The sequence below is a fragment of the Telmatherina bonti genome, assembly GCF_933228915.1.
Source record: "Telmatherina bonti genome assembly, chromosome: 18".
Classification (NCBI taxonomy): Eukaryota; Metazoa; Chordata; class Actinopteri; order Atheriniformes; family Telmatherinidae; genus Telmatherina; species Telmatherina bonti.
In genome coordinates this window covers 20,788,154-20,816,034 of record NC_136616.1, presented here as the reverse complement: position 1 = coordinate 20,816,034, position 27,881 = coordinate 20,788,154, and the positions used below count along the sequence as shown (strand labels likewise).

Below are 27,881 nucleotides of genomic sequence, written 5' to 3'. Positions count from 1 at the left end.
AAATAAAGATACGATATAGTGAAGCACAGTTCCTTATTTGCTGGGCTGTGGACAATGTGCCGTCTAAAGAAGACAGCTGAAGAAGCTGCAATTATCGTAGAGCTCAACTGTCAGGATTCATCATTAAGATTTCTAGCAGCATTAATTCAGTAAACAAAACATTACTGAGCACAATGTAATAATAAAAGTTTCACCCAAAGAAATTTCAGCTGCTGTATAAAAACCAGATAGAAGACAGACCAAATCTAAATGTCCAACAGCCCAGGCAAAGCAGGAAGAGCCACCCAGCCCAAAGAAGGCCCCAAACTGGAGCCAACAGGTGCCAACAAAGCAGGCCCAACACCAGGCGTCAAGATACAGGCCTCACAGACCCAAGAACCAGTACAGGGTACCAGATTCACCCATGTGAACCACTGAGGCTATTCGTTTGTAAATAAAATTGGAAAGCTTCCATGAGATGGTGGATCCAAGTGCCTCAGTGTGTGTGTGTTGTGTGTGTGTGGTGCTGTAAGTCGTGGTGCCTAAAGTGTAAATAAAACTGGGGGCAAAGAAGTCACAGAGCCATCCCCATGGTTCTCGCCCATCAACCCACAGGCGGGCCTGTCCCCATACGGCCATAAGTGTTGATGTTTGAGATGCAATTAAGAAATAATGCAGGGGGCCCAGAAAGGACCTCCTAATGTAATCCCATGAACCAACTTTAGTGACTTCATCCACAGTGCCTCATGTGTGGGTATGCGTAACTAGAAGGACCCGGAGAGGAAAGGGACACAAGGAGGGATACAACCCGGAAAAAAAAACACTCATTCAGGGCAACTCCTACTGACTGTAGACAACACAGCTTCCCCAGAACCGCCAATGGGCAGATTGACAAGCTGCAGACCAGCTACAAACAAAACTTCTGTTTACATGCCCACACCTGCAGATTATTAATTAAGTCTGCAATGAATAATGAATAATAAAAGCATGTTAAATGTTTGCATTTTCTTACATGTAATACCTAGTAATGGCCAGATTGCTTACATTTATGTGCAAACATTTAAGAACTTGGAATTAAACATAGAAAGAAGGCGCACTGTCTGTTTTACATGTGGTTAGAGCTTCCCAGCAGTGTTTCAATGCATTCTAATGAAAGGTCCATTCAGCTGTTATCTGTCACTATTTGACAACATTTGCCTATCAGGACATACCCTGCTGCTTTTGAAAGTGAACCAACCATAAACTGCATTTATAGAGGAAAGAACCTGACAAACAACCATAGTGATCACATGTATGATGTAATATGTACAATATTAACGTCCTATCTGTGACTAATAATGCAAACTCTTTGTATTTTGTGAGGTTAAAATGATTTAATAAATATCCTTTATTACTTTTCTAATTCATTATTCATATACCCGCATGGATTGCTTCGACTGCTTTTAGGATACATCATGAGCAGACATAAATCTGAAGAAGTCTTTGACAGGCTTTCTTCCAAGTTTTTTAGTCTAATCAAATGAACCCGTGACCGCGCTCCTCCCTACGCACGCGCTACGACAGGAAAGGAGCCTCGGGATTCTCTACGAGTCGCGGCTGGCGGAGACCCAACAGGAGATACACAGTAAACATTGACCGACTTGGTTGAGAAGGTACGTGAGGAACATTAAAAGGAGAGACGACAGAAATCTTGAACCGGACACCAGGAACCGCGTGCGGCTGGATTCCATCACCGACAGGCTGGACGGAGCTGCGGCGGACGGGACAGAGCACACACCTAGAAGAGTAAAGGGCGAGGCTGCAGTCTAAAGGTCTACTTTTCTGGTTTGACTGCTTTCAGTCTGTAAGTGACGCAGATTTTACTCAACTTATTAACATTTAAGCTTTCGTTTAAACATTTACACAACTGGTTCGTGATTTATCTTTTATTTATTTATTATTTGTTGCTTATTAATGAAGATAAACCAAATAGCAAATGCTTAAATTACTCCACAAAGTCCTTCACTTAAATCAGTTTCTGCTAATCTTCTATTTTTTTTTTTTAATTTTTTAGTTATCCTATTTCCAGCACATCTTTAGGTGCTTGCTGTAGTAAAGTGCTACTATAAATAAAGTTGACTTGACACTCCAGTTTTAGACTAAGTTTAGCCAAACCTGAGAAGTAAGACAAAGAAAAGCTTGACATACACGGACACTTTTACACGTTAAGACTACTGTAAGCTAGACTTACAGACTTACTAGACTGCGACCAATGAAGATTTATACATCATATAGGCTGAAAGAGTGGTAAATATTCGTAAACAGAAATAAATATTTGACACTTAGCTACACGACAATCGATAATATAGTTACAAAGTAGACTGTTTTTGTTTTTTTAATCAGTCCATTTCTAAATGTTCTTGTTTACCTTTTCACTTACCTCCACATTACAGTTTCTGTGACATTTAAATAAAAAATGGAAATTCTGCTGTGCTTTGGTTTGAAGAGAAATAGAAACCAGTTGCATTCTGGGTAATGCATTTATTCTACAGGGGACATCAGGATATCTCGGCTTCTGTTGTTTTGACTTTGATCCATTTTGTTTGCTTATCTATGTTTTGGCTGTCATTATCAGCTTGATCAAACAACAAAAAAAAAAAGAAAGAACAAACAAACAAACAGATAGATAGGCAGGCAGGGAGGCAGTTAGTTGGTTAATTGGGGTTTTGGAGCAAGAGTTATGATACCTTGTAAACATTCATTTAATTATCTGTTTTAGAGTCCAAAGTAGTTTATACGCTACAATTTTTTTTTTATTAGTATAAAAGAAGAAAAATACAGGAATAATATTAGTAATTCTGCAGCAATAATCAAAAATTGTTTTGTTATTCATCAGTTTTGATATAACCTTTGAACAATGCTGGGAATTTTTTACTCATAAAGGACCAACCCATGGCAAAATAACCAGATAAGTAAAATGTTTGAATACGTTGTCTTGATTTGTCCTTTTAACAAAATATAAAATAAAAAAAGTACTAAAATTTTTGGGGATATTTACCATTTATTGCCATGTGATATGTCATTACTTTTTAGTGTAATTTTCTGCTTTTTGGTGTCCATTAAGGGACAGAAGACAGAAATCTAATTATGTTCCACAGGATTTTCAGCAAAGTTTATACTATAAAGTGATGCCAAATGTCTCAGAAACTGTATGTATTATATATGTCATGCAGTTCCTATGCATTAATATTGTATATTAATGTATTTAAACCTTTGTCTTAATATAGTTTCTTGCCTTCTAGTAGACATAGATAGCTTAGCCATTACTTTCCATTTGCAGGTTTGCATTGTTAAGCTTTGATGACATTATTTTCTCACAGTTCAACATATCTTCTACAGGTTAGATTCCTCTTTACCAAAGATGTCGAACAACAGGCTCATCAGACAGATGCACAAAACTTCTCAACTTCCAGCACCAATTCTAGGTGATGTTTAATAACAGAGTCACACAGTCATCACATAATTTGTCCTTTGTACAGAAAATAACCAGGTAGTGTCTGATTGCAGGAAGTTCAAAGTTGGCTTTCTGCGTTTTGCCCATTGCCCAGATTGCAATTGGTGAGTCACAGAATCACTATAGACCATAGGATAATATATTTGAGTTGAATGATTTTACTCAGTAATACCATGTCATTGTTCCCTGCTCCCATCAGGGTCAGTATACCTGGATGACTGTCCACGGCAGCACTACATCCCAATCTATCTGATCGTGGCGGGGGTCTTTGGCATATTTCTGAGTGTGCTGGCCTGCCTGCCCTGCACCCAAGAACCCGAGGAGGGCCCTCCCAACCCACTGAGCCGAATCTGCACCACCTGGAACTCACTGACGTCTTTCTTTCTCTTCTGTTGGTTTATTGCAGGTGAGCGAGTCGTTTTAGCATCATCAGAGAAAAAGCCTGCTTATGGTTGCCAGGGAACCGCTAAATACATGTTAATAGCTACACCAAACAGAGAAACCACTGTTCCAAATAAACCCCAGTGAGATTAAATATTAACAATTCTCCATGGAAACATCTGCCATTTTAATTTGACTTTCTGCTGCAGCATCTTCCAGTAGATAGCACCACAGGTCATCTGTATCTGTCACTTTGGGAGAGACTGTCTGGTTATTGCCATTTAATAAGCGCTTTATTGCAAAGATGAATCACGTGAAACTTTCTGATTACTACCAGGGCATGATATCCGATGTTAATCTAAGACAATTAAATTTAATCCAACTCAGAAAAAAACTTAAAACTAAGGCAACATGAAGCCTGTGTAGGAAAGTCAACATATCAGACATTACCTCTCACACAGTCCCCTCAACCCAAGCTGTAATTCCTCACATTGCCTCCATTAGAGACTCCCTGTGGAGCTTATTACCTGGAGATGTGTGTGGATCCTCGTGCCGCATATCTCATGTGTGAACACATGATTGTGAACATGTGGCAAACATGACAACCACCTTACCAGAGCTGTGACACCAAGGCAAGCGTACTGCAAAGAGTCTGCAAGCTTAGAAAAAGAGCAGCGTGTAAAATAGTTCATCTGCTCTGAGGCAGTGATCAGAAACTCCACTCTTCTGATTTGACACATATAATTCACATTAAATTGGTCTCCAACACTGTGCTGTCAAGTCATACACAAGTTTGTTAATGATACATTCATTTGAATCAGGTGTGTTGTAGCAGGGAAAAATCTAAAAGGACATCAGCCTGCGAGGAGCAGAGACGCTGATCTGGTGGAATATTTTAGATGACAGTAACCTGCTGTAGTAACAGATAAGAGCCAGTAGATGTTCTCCTAACCATTCTTCTTTTTTCTTTAATAAACACCTGCTCACAAAACGCCTCCTGTTTTCATGCACAATGAATTAGAAGAACATTCGAGTCTCTGTGACTCCCCACTGCTGCTGTGCTGAACCATCTGGTGGCCATGAGATTCAATGATTTGCAAATGTCATAACCTCCCATTTAACTTCCTGCAGCGCATTAACAACACATCAGACATTTTACTGTTTCATAGAAATTATTCTATCCTGCAGTCATTTAGCCGATACTTTTATCCAAAGTGGCATACATACAAGAGTGAAAACAACACAAGCACTAAATAAAACAGTAGAGGATATTATAGGAAGGTGCTAGTGGGCTTCTGGAGTCCAGTTGGACGCCGGTCTTGACAAGTTGTTCTACAGGCTTTTTTTCCCCCACCCTAACAATATTAACTATGTTAAAATACAAAGAATGAATACCATAATATTAGTTGCAAAGAACTGGGCTAGGATCTCCAACTCTTACTCCGTCAAATATAGCTAATGCATAGGCTGAAAGAGTTATTGGTTCATTTCAAATTTAATGGCAGAAACATCTTTTAAAAAAAAAAAAAAAAAAAAAAGACAAAAGTTAGACCAGAGGCAACAAACAAAATTTGGCATGAAAAAAAAGGCAACTGAAGGAGTATTTGACAAATTCGCCAGTAGTATAAAGAGAGCATTTCAAAGAAGCAGAGCATCTCACATGTAGAGGTGGGCAGAGATTCGACAATCTGTGACAAAACATCTGATTTCAGAAAAAATGTTCATCAGTGTAAAAATGTGAAGATGTTGAAGAATCCACCGTCTGCAAGTATATAATATCATTAAAGATGTAGAGAATCACGAAGGAATCTCTGTGTGTATGGGAAAAGGCAGAAGTTAAAAAATTGGCAACACTGCATTAAAAGTTGACGTTGTGGCCATCACAACATGGATTCAGGAACACTGTGAACACGGTTTACTGGGAAATCCACAACTGCAAGTTAAATTGTCTATCATGCAAACAAAAAGCAATATATGAACAAGACCCGGGTAATGGCATTTTCTCTGGGTCAAAGGTAATTTTAGATGGTCGTCCAAGTCAAAATGGAAATCTGTTCTGTCGTCAAATGAATAGAAATTTTAAATTCTTCTTGGAAACCATGGACACCTTGTCTTACAGTCCAAAAAGAATATGGACCATCCATGTTTTTATAAATGAAGAGTTGAATCTCCTGCATCTCTGGTTGTATGGTGTAGCAATCGTGCCTGACATGGGCAGCCCCATCAGTGTGAAAAACTACAGAGCTGTTTCTGAGCAACATGTGCTCCCAGCATCAATTTCAGGGAACTTTTCACCTATATGAAAAAGAAAAAAAAAAACTTATCCTAAAGCTTCAGCAGCTGGTTTCATGACTTCCTGGACATTTAAAGACAGTTTTATTTTCACTGAACGGTAAACACGCACATTTTCCAGGGTTGCGATATTTTTGGAATTTGGCTTGTGCATACGACGAGACCAAGTTAGACCCTCATACAGGAACTGTTCTCTAATCCTCCTTCTCTTCAGATTGTTCCATATTTATCTGTATTTGTTTTTTTCCTCAAGGTAATGTGTGGATCTACTCAATTTATGAACCCAGCTACAACAGAACAATGGATGCAACTCAGTACTGCAACAAGACCCTCTACTTGTTTGCCTTCTGGACCACCACATTGGTCTACATCTTGTTGGGGTTGGTTCTTTTCATGGGTTGCTGCATCCTTTTCTGCTTCTGCCTGTGTGGCCGTGCGGACCCCGACGACAACATCTAGAGACTCCGTGTCAAAGTAAATTACAGGATGCAGCTTATGGGGCACATCACTAAGCATTTTCTACCTCTGCAGGGTTGTGGGGAATTCTGTTGCTAAACCTTTCCTTGAACTGTTTTTCCAAAAAATGCACAAGGTGTATTGTTTACATGTCGAGCCTCATATTTTGCTTGGTCTTTGTACAATGTGTGAGAAGAAATTATCAAATATCTGTTTTAATTCATTACTTGTCTTTCATTTCATTAACATTAGGAAAGTCTTTTTAAAACATGCATGGTCATATTTTTTCCTTTCACAAGCGCATCATTGCTGTTAATACACAGATGAAAGAAATATGTACAAACTAAAGTAGCTTTATAGACCCTGTTTTGCAGCAGTTCATAGAGGGAGGAAATTATGTTTCTTCATCTTCTTTAAACATTAAAAAAGAAGATGGGTGGATCACAGTATTGGCTTTGTGTAGGCCCAAAATCTTCAGGACTGAATGGATGCCAGGTTTTTATCCCACAACATGATGTACATCTAACACAGAAAAGACAAAAACAACTAAAACAGATGCAGATCAGATGCCTAATAAGCACAAAGCGAAATGTCTAAAAAGAGAAACAACACAAAATTAAAAAAAACAAAAAAAAAACCTTTAAAACTTAATAATTGCATCAGAAAATGTTGAAAAAAAAAAGAATACAAAAAAACCATAAAACAAGCCGTTGCTACAAAAAGTCACAGAGCAAATGCTGCAGCAAGACTCGAAACAAAGTGGGGGTGTGACTCTTTCAGTCTGAGCAGCTTTTAGACCTGTGTGTGATTTCTTGTTATCATGATCAATAAATGCAACTTTCAAAGCTGGACATGCTCTTTTCAGGAGAAAATGAGAACATAAGGCAGCTGAAAACAGCAACCTGATATGACACTGGTCAACAACACATCTGTGATCCTGATACCTGATCCACACATCCTCCTGTGCACCTGCCCTGCATGGCCTCTCCAGTCATCCAGTACATGTCAGCCTCTTTTCCACAGGCTTTGTCAGATTGCCTGTGGCAGTGCACAGCTGCACGTCAGTCCAACTCCAGAGCTTTAAATATGTATTTTCTTAATTTCTTTTCTGATTATCCGCCTCATTTAAAAAAAAAAAAATCTTTACAAATTACTTAGCTCTGATGGAGGCTCACCCTATAACACTGCTCTTTATTAGACTTCTTTTTAACTCTGCCACTGTTTCAATCTTGCAATTAAGTCTTCCTATCTGAGTTCAGACAGGGAAATTAGAACCTAATGCTGTTTTGCCAGGACCAGTTCATCTGTATCATTGATCCACTTTGACCAACTCCAGAGGGCTGGATTTAACTTGGATTGGAAGGACTGTCCAGTCGTGGCCCTTTATGAACATTCTGTTAATGTATTGTTTTATTATGTTCTCATTGTAAACTGAACCCAGTAAGACTTACCCCTGATTATTTTTCGCTTTAGGAAGTGGAGCAAACTGAGTATACGTGGGATCCTCACCTGTTGCATGCCGGGTGGTAGACCTAAGAAAGGGGGGTCATGTGAATAGTTTGTTTGCTGTCTAGTGTGAGTTGCAGCGTGGAGTGCTGTGTGAGTGATCAGTGTATTCACGTAGTGGAAATTATTTGGGATCTGCAATAGCATCTCCCCGTGGTAAGCACCCTGCCTAATTTCTCTGTTTTTCTTTACATACCGTTGCCCGGTCTCCAAACTGTGTGTCGGAACTTTATAATAAATGTTTTAATGGGGAGTTGTGCTGTACGTCTCTTGCTCTTCTTGAAGCTGAAGGACCTTGTATTGTGCCGGCACTTAAATATTGTGCCCGGTCACACTAATTTTTATATTTAGAGTGTGTTTGTGTGTCTTTCACTAAAGTAGCTCGCTTAAAATGTTACATGGAGAAAATTGATGTTCGGAGAAAATAAAACACAGCAGCCAAAATATCTGCAGCAGCTGAGAGAGATGCAACCACGAGTCAAAACCTTGTTTAACCTTAACCACAAAGTGTTCAGGCAGTTCTGAAGGCAGAAGGGGAACTGAGCCTTTACTCACAACATGTACCTTATAAAATGACTGTGAAGTATGTATGACTTCTACGTTTAGGAATTAAAATATTTGGGGGGGTTTTTTAGGCCATCAAGTTCAAGATGAGCAAATATTTTTCACTCCTTCTCAGCTGTTTTGATTTTGTTATTAAAACTATTATTCATTTAAAGGAAATGAGGAAGAAAGAAACTGATAAGGACATGAGACTTTTCAAAGAGAGGAAAAGTTGAGACAAGACGTGAATTGCTTTCAGCATCATGAGCAGCGATATGCTTCTGACCTTTAGATGTGGTTCAGAAATATATGATAGACGTTCTACTTCCCCTTCAGGGAAAGTACGCTGAAGAGGCGCTCTGAGAGGTATGACACTAACTATATGACATATAAATGCAGCCTTTTGTAGTTACTAAACTAAAATAAGATAAATAAATTAAGCGCTGTATTCTGTTTTTGTTGTTTTATTGGATCTTTTGTTTACTATTTCCTGCTTGGAAAATGAGAAGAACCCTGACATGTATGCCTCATTTACGAGAACACAGGCTGCTGAATGATAACATTGTTTTTCAGTCATCTGTCTGACAGAATATCATTACAGTGACAGAGGAGAGAGCCGACGAATCTCTGCCTCCTCACTTTTTGACACAATGTCAGACGGCGACAGACATCAGACCATCAGCAAACCTCCAGCTGCTCTTCTAGGTGAGCAACAGCGCTGCAGAAAAAGTCATGCATGCTGGTTGCCACAGCTGCATTAACTTCACCATAAATGTGCTTTGATATGTGCTTTGTCCCGCTTCAGGATTTCTCCTGACGATCATGTCCATCACAGCTATTGCTCAGCTAGTAAAAGGTAAAGTGAGTGACTGTGTTGAACATTTTGATTTTACGTGACATCACACAAGCAGATGTTTGAGTTGCGATGTGTGTCCTGCAGGAGTAATGTCGCAACACGAGTGTCCAAAGCAGCCCTCCATGGCCGTCTATCTGCTAGTGATGGGAGTCATCTCCCTGCTCCTGGTGCTGCTCTCCTTCCTGCCCTGTATCTTCAGCATCTACAACCACACCACAGTGTGGAGCTGCGTCATGTCGCTCTTCTTCTTCAGCTGGTTCCTTGTTGGTAAGCTGAAATGATTTGCTGATTATTAGACAAGAAAAGAAAGCTTCATTTCTACCATAAAGCAAAATTCATGGTAAAATTTCAGATTTCTTTTAGCTGTTTCTGCTGATTCCTTTGTTTTCCTTCAAGTTTAACATTATGGTTGAACCAACAAAAGCGTGGAAGAAAAGCGATGAATAAATCCACATATCGTTATTAGACACAAAACTAGGAGGGGTCTTATAGACAAGCTGCTTACACATGACTTGTGCAGTGTTTAACAAAAATTTGGGGTACACAACAAGCTAAAATGGCACCAATGATACAGTTATTCTCCCAATCTGAACGACCATTCTAATATTTATTCATTTATTCATCGCACTTTATAATAATTTGTGCATTTTCAAATGATAGATGCCAGATTATCATGGGACAGCTGTTTTTTTTTTTTGCACTTCTTAATGACAGGATACCCATCACCCTAAACTGGAATAAGCCAGGATAGACAATGAATGAATGAACTGGTGGTAATGTGTTTCATTATTACAGGACAACACTTTATAACAACGCCTTTGTCAGTTTCTGGTTATCTTGTGGTAGAAATGTCATTTGGTTAGGAGCAGAGAGTTATTTAGGACTGACAACACGACTGCCACCATTTTTACATTTAACATGGAGTTGCTCTAACAGCAACACCAAATCATGCTCTCCAAACATCATAAGTTAACTGCATTACCAGATGACCCATATTTTTGTGCGGATGTTATTGTCATGCCACGCATTGCAGTGTCAGTTCCCGCGCCAGCCGATGTTCAGTCACGAGGAACAATGAAATTAAAATGAGTAAGTTAGGATAAAGCGACTGGAGCAGATCTATATATAAAAATTAGGGATATGTGAAGTAATAGCTTGTTTATCAGCACTCCCATCAGTAACTATCTCTTCAAATCAGTGGTCCAACTACCTATCTCTCCTTCTACCAGTGTGTGTAAATGATAAATATAAATTAATGCCATGCAATTAAGTTTCATTCATTCATTGTTTATATGGCTTAGTCCAGTTAGGGGCTGTGAGAAGCTGGAACCCATCCCAGCAATAATAAAGCAGGAGGCGGGGTACACACTGGGCAGGTCACCAGTCCATCACAGGGCCTCTAGTTAACCTGAGTGGGACATCACTGATGAAGATATTTCAAAGCGTGATGTGTGTGTGTGTGTGTTTTGTTTACTATTTTAGGTAACATATGGATCTATTCCCTGTATGAGCCCAACTATAATGACACACAGAGCAACATTGATGCCTACTGCAACAGAAAGCTGCACCTGTTTGCCTTCTGGACCACCAACGTGAACTACATGTTGCTCGGCTTCTTAAATTTGTGCAGCTGCTGCTCATGTCTTTTGTGTAGCAAATGAAGCGAAGACAACAACCTAAGAAGTGGTGAACACGGTGGATTTATTTACAGTAAACATAAGAAGAACTTACTCACCGACAGTCAAAGATGGCCTGAAGCAAAGTTTCATTTTGTTGTTTTTTATTCATGGCTCTAGTTAAGAGCTGACTGTACGTGATGTGGGGTGGAAAAAGAAACCAAAGCAGTCTGACCACAAAGCATGCCAGACCTCACGTATTAGAGTTGCACTGTGGCGTATGAAAACACTTCCCGTTCATGTTGTTTCTTTCACACAAGCAAATTAAAGTACCTGATGAACAGCTGCAAAATGACACTGCTTAAACAAGAAACTTTAAAACAATGCCGTCTTTTTTTCACTAGGTTATAGCAAGAAAGGATGACTGTCAAGTATTTGAGAAAAGTAATCCAATTAATTACATAGATGCTGTCAAACTGCCAGAACAGCCATTTTCGGTAACCGATCTGAACTATCTATATTAAAACTTCTCCGCTTCTGTTCTGCAGCTTCACAGCAGGAAGGTCATTGTTTCAAGTCTCAACATGGGGAAGGTTTAAACAAAGGTCTTTCTGTGCATGAATTTTCATGTTCTCCCCGTGTACGCATATGTTCTCTCTGGGTACTCCCACTGTCCAAAGACTTGCATGTTCGGTTAACTGATCACTCTAAATGAAAGGAGTAGGTGTAAATGGCCTTGTGATGAACTGGTGACCTGTCCAGGGTGTACACACTCATTATCATGATATCTCTCACATGCAGTCACAAACATGCAGAGCAGCAGCACTCCCTCTGAACTTCCCTCCAACATGAACTCTAAATCCCATGTCTGTCTCCTAGTTTCAAAATAATAAAAGTTATTAACTCATATCCTTGCTGAAAGTGTTTTTTAAAATTTTTTTATTTAGTCTTCCATCCGTAGAGATTTCATGTTCTTATCAATAAATACAGAAATATAAGTAAAGAAGAGTGTGTTTTTTTTTAATTGGACATATTTGTCTGACATGATGTCCAATGGTTTTAGGGAAACTACCTCAGACTGCATGTTGTATAATCCATCAGTCAGCTGCTTCAGAATTAGTAGCAATAATAAAATCTCTTTAACACTTTGGAGTTTCATGTTGAGAACTTGTGATCATGGTGGCTACATGTGGTAACTTAAAAGCTTGCTCAACCTGTCCGTCTACATGCAAGTTATTCATTCCACCCATTGCTAATTACAACCGCAGAAAATACTGGTTTGACTATCATATTTTACATCCCAGATCCATGTTTTAGCTCTTAGTCTAAAGCCCATTTATCCTTTGTGAAGATGCCAGTCTGAAATGAGTCACAAAGAGAACTGCATTGTCAGAGGAGGCTGAGTAATTTCATCAAGCAGGAAACATTTGGTTTTTTAAAATAATTAAAAAAGGAAAGCGCAGTCATATATATATATATATATATATATGTATATATATATATATATATATATATATATATATATATATATATATATATATATATATATATATATACAACAGTACCCACTGTATTTGCAGATTTGTTTTGTTTGAGTCAGGCAGCTTGTGTATTAAACTGGTAACGGGAGTACTGTACCTGTACCAGTACAGTCTCAGTCTTCACTTAGTAACAAATGGTTCAAGCAACAGCTCAGTGTTAGAGAATGATACAATTGTTTTACTGGTTGTAGCAATATAAAAAACACAATTTCCAAGAGTAAATGTTAGAGCAAGAGAGTGCTATTTTTTTTTTTTTAATTGGAAATTTGGTGTAAGATGCACACCTAACTAATATAATTTTGGCATTGGTTTTTCATACAATCAGACATCTTCATCCTCTCCCCCTCTGACCAACTGAAGCTGAAGCATCAGTGTCACGCTTTATTAAACTTCATTAGCCCCTGACATTTCCTGTAACACATCATTAACTTTATACATCTCCACACAGAGCTTCACCCTCCATGTCCGATCTGTCATTGTTTCATTGTTCTGTAAAATATATTTCCTTGCCTGTATTGTCGTGTTTTGCAGCTAAATAAATAAACAAAAAAAAGTGACCGTATCATTTCTCCACATGGCCTAAAGATATGGATCTATATTTGTCTTATTACATATTTGCATGCCAAAAATAGCAGATTAACACACTTAAAATGATCATCTTTAGAGCAATATTTTTTTTGCCAGTGAGAGTGGAAAATACATTAGTGCTCTGTCTCAAAAAACAAGAGGAGGGATGAGGGAGAACAGATTTCTGTTCAAACTTTCTTTGTTGCTCAGGAACTTTAAGTGAAATTACCCGGGTGTATCTAAGTAGCAGCCATGTTTAAACCTGGTAAAATATTAGTAAAAGGTTTATTAATAATAATAATAATAATAATAATAATACATATTATTATTATTATTATTATCATCATCATCATCATTATCATCATCATTATGTATTTATTATTATTATTACTAGATCTTGTTGCCTTTACAGTAAAATTGATGCCCAATTATTTTTATATAATGAAAGTAACTGTGATTCCTGTAAATAAATGAGAAAAGATAGGTGTTATCCACTATGTTTTCCATCTGGTTACAATCACCAGCCATGTCAAAAGCATTAATAAAACATTTTCACCTGTTTAAATAACTTCATCAGCACTTTGCACTCTTGCTGCTGTAACACACTCAAGATGAATCCATTGTCTTTTGTATCCTATTAATAATGAGATATAAGAAAATATTCCAACTGTGCTTTATTATGCATCGTTAACAAAGAGATACCATTCAATATATAATTTACATACAAAATAGAAAAGCAAATAAAGTGAAATACTTTCTCTTAAGGATCTAAAATGTGACTTGCATTATGTAAAAACCCTGCAAAATACTGCTCAAATATATTCCCGCTCTTTATAAAAGTTACTTTTTTTCCCCCAGGGTTGTTAATCTGTGTGGTGGACTAAGCTGGGATGTCAACACGATTTGCGTGAAAGGATGTCCAGTGCTTTGGAGTGAATGGGCTTGAAGAGGAGAGTGAAGCTGGAGGGACTCAGGTGGCCGTTGCCTTGACCATCAACTTTTCCCATCAACACATAGTTACGTGCTGAAAAAACAAAGGCAAAAGGAAAGTATTAATTCACTTTGCACGCATAATAGAGCAATGAGTGGCTTAAATTCAGAACCAAATATTGTCTGAAATTCATATGATAAGATATCAAGGGTTACAATTTCTTTAATATTTTCATTTAGCTTGCAGTCTGCACCATCTTATCCTCTTAAACCACTTGATTCACTGACTCTAGAATCACACAAAGATTCATATAATTATCTAATATATAGCTCAATTAATAAAGCCCCCGTTTTAACAAAAATTAATAGAAAATGTTGTTTGGCTTATCATGGCCCATATCTGATGTTTTCTTACTGCCTATTTTCAGATTTAAAGGTGCAGCGTGTAACAAAATTTAAGGTCAATGACAGAAAATTTGAATGTATCATGAAAACCCTTGTTTCTACTGGTATCTAATCACTAAGTGTTTTATTCTCTACGAATGAACCATTTACTTGCTGTGGGTCCACATATATGGAAGTTGCCATATTTTGCCACCATTTTTACTACAGGATCTCTCAGCGGACAAAAAACCTCTGTGATGCAAAAACCATCTGAGCTTAAAAACTGCAGAACCAGCTCTGTTTGACAGATTCTTGACCACCATTTGGGATAAGTAATGTCTAAATGACATTGACAGAATATATCAGTAGTCATAGCTGCACCAGAAGCCACCAGATTCACTCCTAGATAAACCAAAAGTATTGGCCACCGACAACCTTCAGTTCATGTACAGTCGTTTGAGGCCATTGTTATACTCTTCTTTACCACTAGATGTCAGTAGATGTAAGTAATTCTTGCACACTGTACCTTTAAAAGACTGCTTGCCTGGATTTAGCTGTAGACGTGATCAGACATGGCCCAAATCTGAATTTTGTAAAGGCCTTAGGCCACGTGTGGCCATCATAATACTTAGCAAGGCCAACTAAGGCTTTTCATTTGAAAGTTCTGAAAATGAGTCATAATTGAAAAGCCCAAAAACAGAACAGATGTCCTGAGAGGTAAAACATAATAAAAACACTGGAAAGAAGACATTTCAGAAAGTACAGCAACAAAACAAACAAAAAAAAAAATCTCCTGAAATATTATCTTCTAAAGCGTAGTTTTCTGAACTTTTTTAAAAATATTTTTTTCATTTTATTTCTGTTTTTTATGCTGCTGTTTTGGGTTTGCTTGTTATTGTTGAGCCTACAAAATCAAACAGTGATTAATACAGACACAACTTTTAACCCTTTCATGCATAGTGGCCATATAGTGGACACCTATCTACAAGCTTTTTTCTTACATATTCATGAATAAGGATGGTATTTTTGTAAATAAACCACTTCACTGGATGTCAGCGAGTCATCAAATATGTTTCCACTCTCTGGAGAATGAATAGATATATGATATAATTAAACATAGTTTGCCTTTGCAATAAATAGGAAAACAAAATGATACAGCTATATTTTATAGAAGATTTACATCATATAATTATGATTATATATTATTTTATAAATATTTCTAGAATACACTAAAATCAATCACATACTATGATAAATTCTAAACATCACTAATAAACAAAAAAAAGTCTAATTGCCTATGTGTGTATTTTAAATAATACTGTATTTAAAAAAATGTTGTTGATTAATTTGTGTGTGAAAGGGTTAAAGTGACGCAGCCCTATAATCATATCTGTACCGTGAGCTAGAAAGAGTTGTCTTATTTCTTTCTTTCTTTCTTTCTGTTTTTTTGCTGAATCCTCTACAATGTGTGTTCATTCTAATTGCTATCATCTGATGTGGTGTATAAACTTAGCTACAATGTCATGTGGTATGCTGGAACAAAAAAAAAAAAAAAAGTTGCAGCAACGGTCTCAGTAAAGCACAGAATCACAGAATAGATGTCACTGTGGCATCAAACGAGTCCAGATTGCAAAGGTTAAAGGTCAGAAAGTTCTGTAATGTATCTTTGAAACAGAGTGCATGGACTCATTTGTCAAATGTTCTTTTCAAATGAAGATTGTTAATTACAGATGACCATAATCTATGGTCATCTATGGTCTATCACATAAAGTAACAAAATAGCAACTTATCTTAGCCATATTGGCACGTAAATTTGCACATAAAATAAGCTTAAACTAAAAACTTTCTTCACGGTTCAGAATATGTTTTGACTATGAAATGTTCCAAGAAAAATCCAACAAAGCAGATCAGTGCAACCCTAAATTCCTTCTGCTTTCCAGTTTGTACACAGAAAATACAAGTACGGGCAAGATTTTACAAATCAATGCAAACCTTTGATAAGGCTGGGGCATCTCTTGCAGGTAGAAGTCAGTGTAACTGATTTGACGGGTCCTGATTTTTTGATGTTGAGACTTCCTGCCTTGTAGGTCTTGATCAAAATCACCTCAACTGATCCTGAGCCCTTTGGACCAGGGGTGAGATTTGTAATCCTTCCAGTAATCACTGAAAAAGAGACCAAAATGTCAGAGGGGAAACTAAAATTATGAAGGTTAGGGTTAAGGTTATGTTGAGTAATGTTTACAATGGGACACAGATTCAGTAGCGATGGAATGTTTAGAGAGGAAAAAATCAAGTGAAGCACACAAAATTACACATAGAGAGACGTGAAAATGATGAGTTTTGTGAGAATGTGGGCAGCTTGAGTTGCAGCTCACCGAAATCATGCTGGCAAAAGCTGGACTGGAGAGTTTCTGTCCTCTTACAGGGTTGTGTACACTGTGGGTCCATCAGTAAAGCTGTAGAAAATGCACACAACAACAAACACACAAGTAAATGTTAAGTACATCCACTTATACAGCTACAACAGCAAAGGTCAGATTTGAAAACCATTTAATTCCACTCACGTTTCTTGCTAACAACAGGCTTCTTCGTCACTGTCTTGCTTGGGCCTGGCCTGGGTGATGGTGTGGGTTTCGTTTTGGGCTTGGCTGTTGGTTTTATAGTTTTTGGGGTGGGCTTTACTGGTTTGACTCGAGGTTTCATGGTGGACTTGACCACTACAATTTTAGGTGTAGACTTAGCTTTGATGCTTGGTTTGATGGTTGGTTTGAAAATCTTGGGTTTGGATTTAGGTTTAATAGTTGCTTTGGTTGTAGGCTTCTTAATAGATGGCTTCAGTGTGGGTTTAGCTGGTGTAGGTTTAGCTGGTGTAGGTTTAGCTGGTGTAGGTTTAGCTGGTGTGGGTTTAGCTGGTGTAGGTTTAGCTGGTGTAGGTTTAGCTGGTGTAGGTTTAGCTGGTGTAGGTTTAGCTGGTATGGGTTTAGCTGGTGTGGGTTTAGTTGGAGTGGGTTTCGCTGGTGTGGGTTTATGTGTGGGCTTGACTGCAGCCTTGGGAGAAGGTTTGCGAAATGGAGGTTTCTTTACCAGCGGAGTCTTCACCACAGTTTTTTTGGAGGGTTTGGGGGTAGGTTTAGGCAAGCGGCCAGGTTTAGGCTTCATGGGTGGTTTGGGAGTTGGTTTAGAAATTAGTTTAGTGTTTGGTTTTAAAGACTTAACGGGTAGCTTTGAGGTTGGTTTGGGAGTTGATCTGGGCATGGGAGTTGGTGTTGGTTTGATTTGTTGTCTCGGCTTCACAGTTGGTTTGTATGGCTTAGAAGTGGTCTGAGGTCCATAAATGAAGTCACCTCCAGCGGTAGGTCTGCGGGACCCATGGGGCACACTGGAGTAGTGGGCCATAAATCCATCTGAAGTCACACTGAGATCTGACACAAACTGGACAAGGAGTTCATTGCCATTTGTCACGATAGTCCTGCATAAAGAAGAGAAAGATCAGCTCAGTGGTGAATATTTAACCCTTTGACTTCCACACTAGCAAAAGGGCGAGAGAAAAATGTTTCTGTGTTGCTCTGTATGCTTTGTTCAAGAACAAACAGAATAAATATATTTTATCAAATGGTTAAGATCTTAAAAAGAAGCAAATAATGTAACAGTGAAATGGTTGAAATTTGAAACAGTGGTGTTATAACGAACACTTAGTTTGGGTTTTACATATCCAAATCAACTGGTAGTGATGGTTCAGGCACGTTTATTTCCATTATTTTTTTAAAGAAATTCATCAAAGTCACTGCAAATTTACCTTTACCAAATGGTAGACCAGGAACATAATATCTTATAAATGTATTATATGTATTGTATGTATGTATGTATGTATGTATGTATGTATGTATGTATGTATGTATGTATGTATGTATGTATGTATGTATGTATGTATGTATGTATGTATGTATATGTGTTTGTGTGTATATAAAATAAAAAGTGTCTATAAAATCTCACCCTGGAGGTCTATCGCCGCAGAATTTCCCGATCCTCCTCGAATCATCACTTTCTCCTCCATTAAACAACGCCACATAGTCATAACGACAGTATACATCACCCTCCAGATCCAGCTTCTCAAACTTCACTTCAATTACCTGGAAAAGATGTGCCAGAAAAAAAAGATAAAGTTTATGATAGGAAATAAGGCTTGCAGATGTTTGTTTCTGTCCATTTATTATGAAATGACTATAGTGCAGACACAGCATGTGCAGTGAAGGAGCTATGACATACAGAGAGGCATTTGTACCGTTTTTGCCTTTACTTCCTTCGTCGTTTCCTTAAGTTGAATCTCTCAGAACACATGAGCACGCCTGCATGAACTCAATGAAGCCTTTCATTTGAATTTTCATTTCACCCGTCTGCTGTCACACTCTACATAAGGTACATTAGGTAGAACATTTCCTTCTGATGGGCCCCTTCACTAATTCAATTAACTCGTCTCCTCCAAATGCAAGAACCTTTTTAACACATCTGTGTAATATTTCATTTAATGACATATATACTTATTTTGAAAACATTTGTATGATACAGTTAAAATCCTTGTAAAACTTTGGTGTTTTCTAGAATGTTCCTTGTTTTAAAAACACATTTCAGTAACTACTGGTTACATTGAGAACATAGTTGTTTACATTATTACTTCTGGACACTGCACAGCTTAAGTATTCACATCTCCATTTTGCTCCTTCAATGCCATTACACTTCAATCGCCAATTATCATTAAATTTACTCATATTAACCAAGTATTTTTTTATTGCAATTACTATAATTGGCAATATGCAACCATGGAGCAGTTTTTTTTATGCATCTTGAAGTGACTAAAATGGTCAAAGTGGATAGTGGAAGAGCAAAAGGAAAGAAAAAGGAAAACAAGAAAAAGAAGATAGACCTTGTGGGAGTAAATAAATCACACTGTTGAAATTCAAAAACACAATTCAAGCACTCCCAGTTGAACTGAAGAATATTTACACGCTAATAATGTTGAAATGTTTTCATATGGAAATTAATTCAAATGTGGGTGAATATAAAAGACAAGCTGGTGAGATTACAATATGGTGTCTAAACAAACCAATGCATCCCGTCAACTTCACATTTTTTATGGTGAAGCCTAACTTAAACTCCTGCTGCCACTTAACTTTACAATAGGCTAGCCCAGAAAGGTAGCAATTTCCTTTTCTATTAATACTTTTGCAACACATTGTGTTAAGTTTGTTCTGATAAAAAGCTAGTTAGCGAATAAGCTAGCAAAGCTAGTGGTCCAATCTTAAAAGAGAGATTGGACCACTAGCTTTAAATTCTGATTGTAAATAATGTAAATATATTAGCAGCTAATGTCCAACTGTTGTAGCTAACATTTTATATAAAATCACTAATATCCAAGCTGTTTTGTGACTATATACCCTGCCATCAATATTGTCAAGGTTGCAATAGATGCATGAATTGATCAGAGCTGATTGATTGTACATTCTAGCATAAGCTTCATGTATCTACAGGCCTGGGCTGCCATGATGTTTGTTTACTCCAATTTGCGTCTTCTCAGTTTTCATGTCCGCTGTCTTTGTATGACTATTGGTAAAAATGAGTAATAGTAAATAATTAATCTAACTAAATTATACCAGACTCAAGTGTGAACAGCACTTATAAATGATTAACTGAATTCATGATTTATAAGAATTGGTCGTGGAAGTAGCAGCTGGTACTTTTATATTTAAAACCGTAACCCTCAAAACAGGTCAAATTGAAAAGATCAATGATAACTTCATGATTTTTTTGTCTGTATAATGTTGATGCAGTTTCCTGCAGCCCATCGTGTTACTAGTTGCAATTCTTAGAGATATAATTTTAACTGAGTGAAACATGGCTGTTATTTCTTTGCTAACCCATCTCTTCTCAAACAACATTCTTCCATCGAGTGCCTCGTCTCATACAGTGTGTGACTACACTTGTGGCTACTTGTTGTGCTCAAAACACCACTTTAGTGCTAAAAAAGTAGCCACAAGTGCAACGTGTGAGCCATCTCTTTTGTTTGTGCTTACTGCAGTTTGTTTACATTCTAGCTGGATGGACCATCGTGTTTGGATTGTTTCACCTATAGACTTGTGATGAACATGACAATTCATCTAGAAAAGAATCTAGCAAATCGCCTCAGTATCAGGCACCAGTGCAAGAATCTGTGTATGATTTTAATGGTCTTAGTGTGTATAGCTGGTTTAGTTGAATTACTTGGCTTGACTAAAGTATTATCCTTATATAATTAGCAAGCATATCCCGTCCAACATGGTTGGATTCAGTTGCCACATGTATTACAGAGGTTTATTTATTTTAGGACATTGTGTTGTACTGTAATTTACAGAATCCTATTAAAGTGGCACCACATACGTTTTTTACCTTTAAAATGTGTGTTTCTAATTCGTTTTGATGGAACAGTGACATTTTTTATGTACATTTTTGTAGTCGTTGCCCCGCAGCATCCCAACCTGAGACACTGTACTGTACAACCTTGTGTTTCAACCTGTTGCATCACATTACAGCCAAGTTTTTCTTTACACACCACGTCACAAGCCAGCAACTGGAAATCAACACACTGGCCATTGGTGAATATGCACCAATGGTAACTCATCAAGGAAATGCAAGTTGACATTATTGGAGAAAGAGAAGAAGATAAAGAATGAAAAGGACATGTGAGGCAACAGGCAACATCTCATGACAGAATGCAGGTAGGATGCAAAATGGATGCTAAGGTAGCCATTGTCAGGAGGTGTTTCACTGAGGAAATCTGCCAAAATTCAGTAGGGCTTGCCTTTCAGTCTGAATTGAAAAGTGACACTTATATGAAGTGTAGTATGATTATGGCTTACGTTGCTCGGCTCTACGGAGATATGCCAGGAGCAGCTGATGCCTGCTGGGTAATTAGAGTTGGGCCAGTTGGGCGTCTTGACCGAGCCTTGAGATTTAGTCAGCCGGCCTCCACAGAACTGGTCCTCTTAGGTAGTAATGAAAGTGTAAAGTCAAACAGCTGATACTACATGAAAAACATTCATGATGCTGCATAAAACCTGAATACGTTTCACCAAATGATCAAATCATAAAAGAATGGCAGAAAGAACAAGAAATGTCTGCACCTTCCATGTGTGGTTTTCCTGCATTGAAGGAAGCTAGAAAGCCTCTTCCGCCAGTGCTTTCATCTGACACCATGTCCAGCATCATGGTGTTGGAGGTGGAGATGAGGGCGCCCGGTCTGAACGTCCCACAGAAACGACCTAGCTTCTGTACCAGGCGTGTGTGACCATTGTAGACATCTAGGTAGTCATAGCGACAGGTGGGGTCAGCCTCTATGTCAAAGAGGCGGAAAGACAGCATGACCACATGACCCTCTGGGACCTAAAGATTGAAAGAAATGCAGTGCAAAAGGTGTTACTGCTTTTAACAAAATACATCCATTCAGAATATTGAAAGTAAAATGTTTCTATTTTTGCATATTATAGAATTTAAGGAATTCAACCATCTAGTTTTTCCTTTCCATTATCACTTAGATTCATTCTGCTGCAAATATCTCCAGTCAGTTCCAGGTCTGGATTGCATGCAAGTCAATCTAACACCCGTACTTTTGCAGAGTGAATTAACTTCATGTCCCTGAAATAAGCAGACCTTTCCTGGATGTAGCATATGTGGCACCAAAACTTGTTTACATTTTCAGGATAAAAGATTTTCTTTAGAACTGTGCTAGTTACTCACTTCTCTGCCTCTATAGCATTAGATCGAGAGTGTCCAGCTCCGGTCCTCGAGCGCCACCGTCCTGCATGTTTTCCATGTATCTCGCACATGTGACTCAAATGAATCATGTGCAGAACTTTATTGGCTGCTTAATGGAAGCCAGGTATGTTGGAACAGGGATGCATGGAAAACCTACAGGTCAGCGGCCCTTAAGGACAGACTTTGGACTGCATTAGATGCTTGTTTTTGATACCGTAAGCTGCTAAAAGTCTGGATGTTCTTGCTGCTTTCTAGCCCAAAGTGCACATATCTTATTTCCAAAAAGACTACAACATTTTAATTGACCTCAGACCAGTTTTTAAATTGAATTCAGCTTTGAGGATATGAAGCAGTTAAATTATCTTGATTTTTTTTTTTTTTTTTTTTTTTTACATTTTGCCCGTTTTTAGAGTTTTAACCTGCAATGAACAGTGTTCACCAACAACACCTTACAGAAGTGTTTCTGAGTCCAGTGAAAGCAGGATATTTTTACACAAAACCTTTGACACATACAGCAAGGATCTCTGTAACCACTGTAGCGTGAGCTCTAGTCTGGACCCTCTTTAAATTGTCATTGACTCCTTTCTCTCTCATTTTTCTATAGATATTCATACAAAGTGCTCTTTGTATCCTTTTTCTGCAGGAGTGAAACTGTGGTGGGCACCGAATTACGTGCTGATTTGTCTTTGTCACTGTTGCCACAATAGAAAAAAAATGCTTCACTAAGAAATCACTTGAGGCTAAATTCACCTCATAGCAGAAATACATCAGATGCAGTGTCTTCCATCACCGTATCCCATTTGTTTTTAATGCAGCTTACAGCTTTGGTTACATATACTTCTCTGGATTCTTTTTAATATCATCCACCACAAATGAAGAGATCTTTGGAAGAAAAACATATTCCGTCTTTCTGGGATGTAAGGAATCATGTGACATTCATTGAAGTGAATTACGTGACTCACAGTGATGTACCAGGTACATTTACTGTTGGGTTTGTAGTAACTGGGGAACCCTTCACTGGCCACGATGCCTGAGTCTGTGACCAGGTGGCCTCCGCAAGGAAACATTGGCCTGAAAGAGAGATGGAAAAACTGCAGTCCACTTTGACGGGATGTGTTGCCAAGAAAACGCAGCTATACTGAAGAGTATTGAGGGTACAACCCTGTGCACACACACACACAAACGTTTACATACGCACTGAAACCCACAGTGGTGGTCTCTGTTCTTCGAGGCCTGCAGGGTGGGTTCTCAGTGAACCCTCATGTTGTGTTTTTTAAGGCAGGCTAGCAACACTGTTAATATACAGTATGTGAACTGTGTTGACTGTACCACCAGAAAGTTGTCAGGAAGCACATTTTATGACAGCAAATAGGTACTTCCAAAGGCTGCGCAACAGCCTGCTCACACATGGAGTCTGGAGACACACACCCACTCCTTCACACTTAGATAAACACACATCAAAGCAGGACCAGCCTTAACTTTTAATTTTGTCACACACTGGTTAATTAAGCCGTCAGCTGCTTCAGCACCTGATCGACTTTCTCTAAAATGCACCAGTTTTATTCTCAACATCATGATTGTGTTTCTGTGATGATCAACCTTTTATAGCTTCTTTTACTTATTTCATTTTTTATGTGTGTGTTTTGCAGTTATGCGTCGCGTCTGCGGTACTGTAAGGCCGCATTTGGCTGAAGTATCCCAGTGGTTGAGTCCCTCCCTTCAGACCCTCTGGAGCATGAGCAGCCCACAGGCATTTGTTTGTTTTTCATGTTCACTTTAAAACCTGTGTGTTGCGGCCCATGCGCGCTGAAGCGTCAATAAACAGTGAAAAAATATATCATCTGAGCTCACAAGCACACAGAATTGTGTAGAAGTAACTATCTGACCATCACTAGAAGTCATTAGTTTCTTCTCTGCACCACTTCCAGCATGCTGTCATTTTGTCACCGCCTTCCTGTCTGTGTGTGTTTATGGGAACCAAACCACATCTTCCTAACACTGAAACCTCCTATTTCTAATTTGCTTGCAGTGATCATACCGTACACAGTCCTGCCACATGTGCACATGCAAGAAAAGTAGATTCACAAGAGGGAAGCTATTAGCCAAGAGGTACAAACTTAATGAAACACCTTACCTTAAGTTAGTTGTGTCATTCTGACTCTGAGCATCGGTCTGTTTAAATGTCAAGAAAATGACAAGAAGGCACACAGTCCACACCCTGTCCTCCATCCTGCTGTCCTTCCAGATTAGGAAAGACGGGTGAGGAGGAGGAGGAGATGAAGAAGCAAGGGGAAGGAGGGAGAAGTGGAGCAGGGGCGTGGAGTAACCTAAGGTTTAAAAAGGGAGGGGCAGAGGAAAGGGAGGGATGGAAGGAAGAAAAAGATGAGGAGAAATGCAGGGACTCAGAGCTAAATATGATGTATGTGCAGCCCAAACCAAGCAAATCTATGAAGTGTGCTTATGTTTCAGTTCTGTGCAGCTGATTGGCAGGTGGGGTCGTGAATCATACGAATATATATGTTTCTGCAGGTGTGTGTTGCATGTGTATATAATGACCACTTCACTGCAAAGCAGGTACAAGCTGGGATTTTATGAGTAGCATGTGCTCTGCCTGTCCAGGAGGCTGGTCCAGGATGGAAGAGGTCAATAAATACTGAATTTACGAAAACATTTGGTTCAAGATTTCATTGCAAATTGAAGACAAACCTATAAACTTCTCTGCTTTTCTCTCGAGTATCAATACATTCATTTTATCGGGCAAATATCCAAATCAAATTGTAGTTGTAGCACAAGTGCAATTAGATGTGCATTTACTTGGAGCAGCAACTAAATTAAATGAACTTACTAAGTTAAGGAACAGAGTCGGACCTCCAATCTATGTCTCTCTATACCTGGTTCACCCCTGTTGGAGGCAATAAGTTAACTAGTAAAATATTATAGATTAGTTGTGAATGAAAGTAAGATTTATATAAAAAGCAGTTGGGAAATATTAAACTTAGAAGTGGAACTAAGAAAATTATATATTCAGAGCATTTTATTGATAACTGGTGAAAATAGGAGCTAGCTTTGACAATAACCAATTAATTAGATACATTTTTAAATTGCACAAATACACTGCTCAAAAAAATAAAGGGAACACTAAAGTAACATGTTGTAGTTCTGAATGAATGTGACATTTTTATTAAATACTTTGTTCTTTCCATAGTTGAATATGCTGACAACAAAATCACACAAAAATTATCAATGAAAATCAAATGTATCAACCCATGGAGGTCTGGATTGGGAGTTATACTCAAAATGAAAGTGGAAAAACACACTACAGGCTGATCCAACTTTGATGTAATGTCCTTTAAACAAGTCAAATTGAGCCTCAGTAACGTGTGTGGCCTCCACGTGCCTGTATGACCTCCCTACAACGCTTGGACATGCTCCTGATGAGGCGGCGGATGTTCTCCTGAGGGATCTCCTTCCAGACCTGGACTAAAGCATCCCCCAACTCCTGGACAGTCTGTGGTGCAACTTGGCGTTGGTGGATGGAGCGAGACCTGATGTCCCAGATGTGCTCAATTGGATTCAGGTCTGGGGAACGGGCGGGCCAGTCCATAACATCAATGCCTTCATGTTGCAGGAACTGCTGACACACTCCGGCCACATGAGGTCTAGCATTGTCTTGCATTAGGAGGAACCCAGGGCCAACCGCACCAGCATATGGTCCCACAAGGGGTCTGAGAAACTCATCTCGGTACCTAATGGCAGTCAGGCTACCTCTGGTGAGCACATGGAGGGCTGTGCGGCCCTCCAAAGAAATGCCACCCCACACCATTACTGACCCACTGCCAAACCAATCATGCTGGAGGATGTTGCAGGCAGCAGAACGTTCTCCACGACGTCTCCAGACTCTGTCATGTCTGTCACATGTGCTCAGTGTGAACCTGCTTTCATCTGTGAAGAGCACAGGGCGCCAGTGGTGAATTTACCAATCTTGGTGTTCTCTAGAAAATGCCAAATGTCCTGCACGGTGTTGGGCTGTAAGCACAACCCCCACCTGTGGACGTCGGGCCCTCATACCACCCTCATGGAGTCTGTTTCTGACTGCACATTTGTGGCCTGCTGGAGCTCATTTTGCAGGGCTCTGGCTGAGCTCCTCCTGTTCCTCCTTGCACAAAGAAGGAGGTAGCGGTCCTGCTCCTGGGTTGTTGACCTCCCATGGCCTCCTCCATGTCTCCTGATGTACTGGCCTGTCTCCTGGTAGCACCTCCATGCCCTGGACACTACGCTGACAGACACAGCAAATCTTCTTGCCACAGCTGGCATTGATGTGCCATCCTGGATGAGCTGCACCTGAGCCCCTTGTGTGGGTTGTAGACTCCGTCTCATGCTACCACTAGAGTGAAAGCACCGCCAGCATTCAAAAGTGACCAAAACATCAGCCAGAAATCATCAGAACTGAGAAGTGGTCTGTGGTCACCACCTGCAGAACCACTCCTTTATCGGGTGTGTCTTGCCAATTGCCTATAATTTCCACCTGTTGTCTATTCCATTTGCACAACAGCATGTGAAATTGATTGTTAATCAGTGTTGCTTCCTAAGTGGACAGTTTGATTTCAGAAAAGTGTGGTTGACTTGGAGTTACATTGTGTTGTTTAAGTGTTCCCTTTATTTTTTTTGTTTTTTTGAGCAGTGTAATATATAAGAACTAAATATGGGGCATAGTAAACTAGGTAATGATTTTTGGAAATTATATATACAAAGATAATATATACAAAAATATAGATAATAAAAAGAATTCAACATGTAAACGAGATCAATATTGTCATGAAGGTGTGGCGGAGGTGGACCCAAATGCAGGATCTGGAAGCAAAAAGGCTGAATGTAGATGATTGTTTCCACAGAAAAAGACTCAACATAGGAATGCAGGAAGCTAACAAAATGAACCAGCAATAAGGAATAGAAACCAAGGGGTATAAATCCACATGAACAAAATAAGACACAGGTGAAGTGAATGAACTGAATGAGACAAGGTGAATCTGACGAACAGGAAAGCAAAACAGGAAACCAGACTTGAAGGAACTAAGCAGGAAAAACTACAAAATAAAGCAGGAAACCAGGAACTAAAGACAACACAAAGCAGCACATCATGACAAATATCCTGGAAGTTAGAAGCTGTACATCAGACACTAACTAAATAAAGTGGCAAAAATTATATTAATCCTAAATCAAATTAACCAGGTTCTGGATCAGCTTATTTTAAATTTACAGAGTTTATTACAGAATAATTTAGGAAACACACACACATAATCATACTTTCTCTCACTCTACCTTACAGACACACACTCCCACACACAGAATATTATATATTATGTTGAGTGAATATAATTGTGACCTCCACCATGGGGCTGGTTGTTTTCAGCAGCTTTTGCTCATCAGTCTATATAACTCAAAAAGTTATGGATGGATTTTGATTCCATTTTTAGGAAATGTCAGTAAATAAATAATATTAGATTTTGAGGTCCAGATCACCATTTCCAACCAGAAATCTTTGAAGGAATTTT

General features: G+C 38.8%; 2 protein-coding genes across 2 annotated transcripts; one reads left to right on the top strand and one right to left on the bottom strand.

Moving 5' to 3' along the window:
- Nucleotides 1-249: 249 nt before the first annotated feature.
- On the top strand, nt 250-6,604 carry LOC306769217 (transmembrane protein 272; the record flags this gene model as incomplete). The annotated part of the gene is made up of 4 exons (XM_079257783.1): nt 250-388; nt 3,526-3,576; nt 3,672-3,878; nt 6,399-6,604. 4 exons carry the CDS (start codon nt 250-252, stop codon nt 6,602-6,604), a joined length of 603 nt encoding a protein of 200 aa, XP_079113909.1.
- A 7,501-nt stretch (nt 6,605-14,105) lies between these two features.
- Nucleotides 14,106-24,558, bottom strand: pcolceb (procollagen C-endopeptidase enhancer b; the record flags this gene model as incomplete). Its single annotated transcript, XM_079258158.1, has 10 exons — nt 14,106-14,254; nt 16,537-16,707; nt 16,920-17,000; nt 17,109-17,408; nt 17,574-18,013; nt 18,538-18,674; nt 21,435-21,559; nt 21,699-21,957; nt 23,292-23,400; nt 24,464-24,558. The coding sequence occupies 10 exons, from the start codon at nt 24,556-24,558 to the stop codon at nt 14,124-14,126; spliced, it is 1,848 nt and encodes a 615-aa protein (XP_079114284.1). The 3' UTR covers nt 14,106-14,123.
- Between the last annotated feature and the right edge of the window lie 3,323 nt (nt 24,559-27,881).